Below are 7,567 nucleotides of genomic sequence, written 5' to 3' on the forward strand. Positions count from 1 at the left end.
CAGGTCCCTTCCGACCCTAGAAACCATGAAACTATAAGACAGTGAGACAGAAAATCCCAGTTTGTGGTTTTAGGTGTCCATCCCAAGCTGGAAGAGGTGGGGTGAAGGGAAGGGAGACCCTCCCTAGCCCCCATCCAAGAGAAAAAGTTTTCTCCTCTTATTAACTAAAGCAGACAGACATACTGGGGCTCTGCTCCCTCCCCACCGAGTCCCAGGCTGCAGGCCCATGGCAGAGAATCGGGCTGAAGGCAGAGGAATATTGCAGGGCACTGTTCATGGGTGGGGAGGGAGGAGAGCAGGAGGGGCAAGACAGTGTGCCCAGGATATGTGCTGATTATAACACTGTTGAGCCAAGCTGGCAGTGAGGGTCTCTGCCAGCACCCTGCTAGAAAGAGGTGGCACCCTGGAGTGGGAGGTAGTCTGCACCTAAGGGTGTCCATGGCAGGAAGAGCATGGCTAATGCTACCTCCCCAGGGCACTGGATATGGTATTGGAGTGGCACCAGATCCCTCCCAAAGGAGCATATGTTAGGATGGGGCAACGTGGCATGGGCAGAGGCCCAGGGCTTCATCAAACAGCTCTGCCAGGGCAGATGGGGAGTAGGGGGCAGGTGGTATCTTGACCTGTTGGAAGGGGGGCATCTAGCTATTTCTGTCCTTTGGGCAGTGGCAGGGGAGGGGAACCACAGGCAGAGTCCTCTGTCAGCCTTACTTCCCACCCCAAAGGGAGATGCCTCTGCTGCAACAGCTACAGGGTTAACCCTCTCACATCCCCTGCCAACCTATCTGCATGTGACTGTGAGAGCCTTATTTTGGCCGTGGTTGTGGGAGAGGTAACCCAGTAGCTGTTGACCGCAGAGCAGGGGGAGGAGGAGTGAGGCTGACTCCTGTGGTCTGTGCATGGTGAGCCCGTGGCAAGCAGACCCCTGCCACTCCTCCAGTGCCACCTCCCTCCCAAGAAAGCACTCAGGCTCATGTTCCAGTTGCCCACCCCTAGTTCCACTACAGCCTGGTGTGCTGAGCCAGTACAAACCATCTGGAGCCACAAAATACAGAGGCCTCTCAAAGCCCTAAGACCCAGTGCAGTGCAAATCAACAAGGCTGCAACAGTGCCAGGAAGAGAAAATCCCATTCAGCTAACAGAATGACTGGGCGTTCCTCTTGGGCAGCCCTCCCCTGTGCAGCCCAGCCCATGGCACTTGAAAGTATAGGTCCCATTGTCTCAGAGCCTCCTCACTGCCCAGCACCGCCCAAAGCTGGCTGCACGGGCCAGCTGCAATGTCTGGGATCAGCATGACAGGTTTGTCAGTCCAGGTGTTGCTGGTGTTTCAGTTGGAGCATCTGGGGGCTGAGTCTTGGCCACTCTCCACTGGCATAAGGCCCTTGTATCCAATAACGCTGCTCTCCCAGTCTAGCACTGGAATGCATTCCCAGTCTGTCCTGCCCAGACCAAGTCTCTTAAATGCTCCATGACCTTGCCTAGATGGCATGTGATTTGTGGGTCAGTGGACCAAGAGTCAGACTCATTCAGCCTCTGATAAGACTGGGCTTCTGTCTCTGTGCTGTGCCCTCTTCTCCTGTTTATGGATTTGTGCTAAGCAGCCACCATCATGGCCCAGGAGGCCACTGTGCCAGGCAGACACACAACAGAGAGCTCCAAGGAGCTTACAGTGAGACAGCAGATGGACAGACAGGCAGACAGATGGGGGCACAAGGAGAAGCTACTGATCAATGTGATGAGCTGCATTCTCAGCTCGAGCTGTGAACCTCAAGGAGGTCCCAGGCCATCTTCCCCATGCCAGGCACAGGAACTGACAAGGAAAAGCTCCTCACTGCCTGCCATCACCTGCTTAGCCATTGCAGAGGGCAGGCCTGGTCCACAGCCCCTTAGGAAATGGGAGGCCCCTAGCCCTGTATGAGGGCAGAGAGGGGAGGGAAGCATGAGAGGATAGAAACGTTTTGCAAAGGAAGACTGTATTTGTGGTCCCTGGGTAATGCCCAGAGCACCATCATGGGGGCGATTCAACCCCGGAGCAGAATATACCATGTGGCTTGGCTGGTGAGAGGGCATGGCACTGTCTTCTGCTGGAAGGGATTGGCACTGCTCAGCTGTGTGCCATGGGCTTTACATGGCTGGCAGGGGTCCTCCTTGAGCCCAGGTCACCAGGCCAACCAGGGGAGGGAAGCTTTGCTGCTGCTCTCACCAGCAAGTTCCCAGCAGCCATGATTCACAACACCATGGCAGCTGTCAGCCCTGCCCCCTCTCCCATCCCCCATTCTTGATGACAAAGCTGATGCCATGCTAACTGGACAGCCCCCTGCACAAGCCAGCACTTGGCATGACTGGGCCACATTTGGCTTGCCGTCCCTGTCACATGGCTTCCTGTCTCCCCAGCTGGCCCCGGACGATGCCTGGCGCTGTCCCCACTGCCAGGTGCTGCAACAGGGCATGGTGAAGCTGAGCCTGTGGACGCTTCCTGACATCCTCATCATCCACCTCAAGCGGTTTCGCCAGGTGGGCGAGAGGCGGCACAAGCTCTCCACGCTGGTCCAGTTCCCACTCTGTGGCCTTGACATGGCCCCCCACGTGGCCAAGAGGAGCCAAACTGGGCAGCACGTGCTGGGCCAGTGGGCAGCCTGGAAGCAACCGCCGTACCTTCCTGAGAGCTGCCAGCTGGCCTACCTCTACGACTTGTATGCTGTCTGCAATCACCACGGCAGCATGCAAGGCGGGCACTATACCGGTGAGTGTGCCTCGGCAGTGTGCAGGGTGGGCATTATACCAGTGAGTGTGCCCTGGCAGTGTACAGGGTGGGCATTATACTGATGAGTGCACCCGGGCAGTGTGAAGGGCAGGTGTTATACCAGTGTGTGTGCCCTGGTAGTGTGCAGGCACTGTACTGCTGAGTATGCCCTGGCAATGTGCAAGGCGGGCACTGTACTGCTGAGTGTGTCCTGGCAGAATTCCCTCTAGGCCTTGCTAGCTAGCCCCCAGCTCCGTAGCCTGCCGCTTCACCCAGATACTGAAAGGGTGGGGGGATTCCCATGGGCTGAGCTGGCCAAACAGCCTGGATCTAGTTTGATGAAACTCAAACTCAGCTGAGAGCTGTTTGCCTAGGCCATTTCTCCCCACAACCTCCCCATTTCTTCTCTAAGGTCCCCACTCCTTTCCTGACCCTGAGCTATGTTGTCTGTCCACAGCCTACTGCCGCAACTCGCTGGATGGCCGCTGGTACAGCTATGACGACAGCACAGTGGAATCGGTCCAGGAGGATGAGGTCAGCACCCGGAGTGCCTACATCCTCTTCTACCAGAGGCGGAACGCCATCCCCAGCTGGTCGGCCAGCAGCTCCGTGAGAGGTGGGCACAGCACCCTGCCTCAGGCATGGGCAGGCTCCAGCCAGACTCTCCTGGGCTGCTGGGGGCCCAGGCCAGGCCCTGCAGGCTTTCCAGGGTCACTCAAAACCATCTCCAACCAAGAATAAGCCACTCTCTATTTTAGGGGCCCCTGTCTGCCAAGGGATCACTGTCACTCAGCTGAGTCCCAATTGATTTCTGTGGGGCTCATCCCCTGAGCAAGCACCTCAGGGTGTAGGATCAAGACTTTTGTGAGCTCAGCTTCCCTGGTGGTGTCACATTCTCCAAGACTGTAAGTTATATCAGTTTGTACCAGCAGGCCCAACGTTCCTCTCCCCTCTGCTTTTGACCCTGCACCCTATCTGTGTTTGGGAAAGCTGCCTTGGTGCCTACTTGAACAGATGCAAATGAGGGGCCCAGGGCTGAGTCCACCCTGGGTTCAGTGAAACCATCAGCATCACTGAGTGGTAGCATGATGAGGGAGGGAGGAAAAGGGGAGGGTTGCCTATGTGTGATGCTAACAGTCAAAAAGCGTACACACATGCAAACACAGTGAACTCACACCTGCAGACACAGTGGTAGCAAATGCACACACATCCATCACACGCAAACACTAGCACAAATCATGCACATGTGACCATGTGTGAACAGATGCACACAGTGCATGCAGGAATATATGAGGTGTGACATAGCAGCTGGTCTCCTGGGGCAGCAATGACATGCAGCTGCTGGTGCATGGACATATAGTTGCGGTGATAGCTGTTATTTTTCCCCTCCCACTTAAATGCCCTTCTGGTCACCCTGCCCTTTACATACCTACTCAGGCCTTCACTTCACCCCTGCCTCCCTAGAGCAGTGGAATCTCTTTTGACAATAGCTGCATTTGCTCTGACAGCAGGAAGCTGGTATCCTCCCAAAGTGAGCCCCTTGTAGCAGGATAACTGTAGTGCTGAAATGAGGTGCTGGCCTGTTTGTGCTGCCACCCCATGGCATGCGTGTATAGAATCACTAATGCATGCTCTACTTTGCTATTTATTACTATCACTCTTGTCAGTGGCTGCTGATTTTACATGATTTGCTTTTTGGATGCCTGAGATGAGACACCAACAGCCTTATTCTCAGGGGAGCTGTGTGCATTGTTTGGTGGCTCAATCAAGAAGTCAAAGAGCCTGAGTCCAAAAACTATGGGACAGTTTATTGAAAGTAATGGCAACAGACACCTGTCTGCTAGGGAGAGCTGCTTCAGGCTGCCGCAGCTGGTGCACAAACTGCAAAGGTCACTCTCCCCCTAGGTACCTTCCAGAACCCTTCACAAGGAGGGTGGTAAAGCACTGGAACAGGCTACCCAGAGAGGTTGTGGGATCTCCTTCCTCGAAGGTTGTTAAGACTCAGCTAGACAGAGCCTTGGCTAGGATAATATAGGTGCTGCTTTGAGAACGGGGTTGGACTAGATGACCTCTTGACATCCCTCCAGAGTCTAATTTTCTATGATTTTATGATTCTAACAGGCAAATGTAACGATTTGCAGAGCTCGAACAGCTATCCCCACCATGAGCATCTGCTGCCCCACTTGGCAGCATTTGCAGTTGCAAGTGACAATGAAGTGCTGGGTACCTCAGTCTGAAACCCCAGAGCCAAAGCAGCCAGTCTCCAGGGCCCTTTGCAGATGTTAGAGCTCCGTAACCCTGGGCCTTGATGTAGAGGGGTAATGTTCCCTTCCACTCCCCTCTCCCCCCACAACCTGGCAGAGCCCGTGTTTGAGACCTGTTCAGTTGACATGGTACCTGTGCCCTTCAGTGGCACATGCCTCTGATGAAGTGAACTGGGGCTCACGAAAGCTTGTGCTCTCTATACGTATCGTGTTTAGTGAGTCGGTAAAGGTGCATCTCTACCCTGCCTTCTGACTGGCTTCAGACTAACACGGCTAACTACCTCCCTCTGCACATGTTCCTAGTTAAAGAGAACAGCAGCATTATCACCTGCTAGCCTGGGGTTTGCTCCTGTTCAACAGACCTTCCCTCTCTGTGGAGTAGTGTCCTCTCTACACCTGTCTGAGCATCAGTTCACAGGCTGGATAGATGAGCTTACTCTGTATGCAGAGGAGACCTGCAAAGAAAAATAAAACAGGGCCCTGTGGAACTATCCCCCCCCACCATACCAGGCCCCTCTGTAATGTATAGTGGCTTCTCCCTGGTGCCTGGGTCCTCACCATGGGGCCTCAGATTGCCCGATGGTGCCAAGCCCAAGCATGACAGAGAGGGCATGGGAGTGTTTGCAGCAGCCTGGGCACATTCTCTGCTGCATGGAGTCTAGGAGATTTGGCCTCTTCTTCCCCAACCTTTATACTGGCTGTAGCACCTCATAGTCTTTTGTGCTGTGGTGCCATGGCTCTGGCCCGTTGTCTGGGTTTCTCTTGCAGGCTCCACCAGCTCCTCTCTGTCTGACCATTGGATCACAAGACTCAGCGGAAGCAGTAAGAGGGAGAGCCTGGTGTCCCGCAGCTCCATGACCTGCCCCTCCTTTCTCAAGCCCCCTGACTCGCCTGTCTTCCTGAACGCCACAGTCAGCCAGGAGAAGGGTGAGGCTCTTTTGTGTCAGTGTGCCCAACACCTGTCCCTGAACAGCCAGCCCCGGGGCAGCGGGTACGACACAGAGCAGGATAGGGCCTTCTGTCCATATTGTATTGGAGACCAGCTCCTGGTGTCACAGGTGGCACTGGGCTTCCTGGTATTAAAGGAGAGGCTTGGGGATGAGCAATATATAATTAGCAGGGAATGGCAGATGCCAGACTGGTTCTTGAGCATGCAAGACAGAGCTGCCCCTAGGCTCTGACTGGCATAGCACCTGTCTGCTAGGCACTATGGACTGAGGAGTTCAGGAGTCATCCTCAAGCCCCCGAACTGGTCAGAACTGAATCCTCCTGAGCTCTGTTTATTCATATCTTGGTGCTGGCGCCATTGAGGCCCACGTTTTCTAATGTATCTTCCAACCACAAAGGTTGGAAGGTGACATTGTTTTTAAATGCAATCTTGCAATTCTCCCTTCCGTCCCAGGACCTGGGGCTTTAAGACAAGCACCAAATATCACAGATGTTACAATAGAGTTAGTGAGTTGGCTACAGCCTGGATGCAGGGTGCCCAAATCTGCAGAACTGAGATGTTAAGGGAACCTTTACACTTTGGGCCTCTCAGTGTTGCTAACCTGGCATACATAAAATTAACCTCTATGGTGCCATTTTTCACCTTCCCTACATCGCTATCCCACCCAGTGGGACTGGATCCATGGTATTCTCTGGCTTTTCCTCCACATCACTGACATCATGTCTCCTCCCCACATGGCTGCCTCCACTGACCACAGGAGTGCCAGGCCAAGAGCAAGGGCAGCCAGGGAGCAGCTGCCATGTTTAGCTGGTATGTCCAGTTGACCAGGCCTTCTGTGATGCTCCACATGCCAGCTGCTAGTCCAGTGTACCAGTACATCTAGTCAAGGGTGCATCCCTTGTGTAGGTGGATGGAGCATGGGACTAGCAGAGAGAATGCCCAGGACTGATTCCTCACCTGGTACGACAGACCTACTGGGCTTGTGACCTCTGATGACACCCTCCTTGTTCTTGTAGTATCTATATATCGTGGGGCAGCTCATACGCAGTGAAAGACAGGCCCTGCCACAAAGAGTTCATGCTCTACACAGACCAGGCAGACAAAGATGGGAAGGGACGCCGAGGCAAGCAGTGATTTGCCCCAGGTTACTTGGCAATGCTGATAGGAGCTACCCCCCACACACCCAACTGGAACAGGCCTCCCCTATTCCTTCCTGTGGAATCGTGGCTCTGGCCTGACCCTGGGGAGCTGTTGGTGGTTTTATGTTGTCTAACCTATTTGTGTCGCTCTTCCAGGAGGCTTTGAGTCAAGACCCTTGGTGCGAGGCATTCAGGGACGGAGTGTCAGCATGAAAGTATCACCCACCAAGCCCAAACTGGGCACCACCAAACCAATGCCCCTTCGCTGGTCCTTTGCATCCAAGGACAGGCTGCAGGGTGTGTCTGGGGAGCTGGTGGAGTACCTGGAGTCTGGGCGCCGGCCCAGGTACACTAATGAGTCTATCATCCCACTCATGACGGGCACTGCTGGGGAAGAGAATGGGCATTTGCTAGCTAAGTCTAAGCTAACCGCTGCAGGGGCTGTGAAGGACCAAGAGGGTGGTGGGTCAGG

The 7,567-nt window shown here is 54.5% G+C and overlaps 1 protein-coding gene across 2 annotated transcripts in view; it reads left to right on the forward strand.

The window, feature by feature from the left end:
- Window positions 1–7,567, forward strand: part of USP43 (ubiquitin specific peptidase 43) — a 261,454-nt gene that overhangs the window by 247,265 nt on the left and 6,622 nt on the right. The window contains exons 12-15 of one of the 2 annotated variants that reach the window (XM_019502165.1): window positions 2,395–2,743; window positions 3,201–3,359; window positions 5,776–5,934; window positions 7,252–7,557. In XM_019502165.1, coding sequence (XP_019357710.1) covers window positions 2,395–2,743; window positions 3,201–3,359; window positions 5,776–5,934; window positions 7,252–7,557 — 973 coding nt within the window. The remainder of the gene's footprint in view (window positions 1–2,394; window positions 2,744–3,200; window positions 3,360–5,775; window positions 5,935–7,251; window positions 7,558–7,567) is intronic. The other variant, XM_019502171.1, reaches the window with a different exon arrangement.

This window comes from Gavialis gangeticus, unplaced genomic scaffold, assembly GCF_001723915.1.
Source record: "Gavialis gangeticus isolate Ggan-Ray unplaced genomic scaffold, GavGan_comp1, whole genome shotgun sequence".
NCBI classification, from domain to species: domain Eukaryota; kingdom Metazoa; phylum Chordata; order Crocodylia; family Gavialidae; genus Gavialis; species Gavialis gangeticus.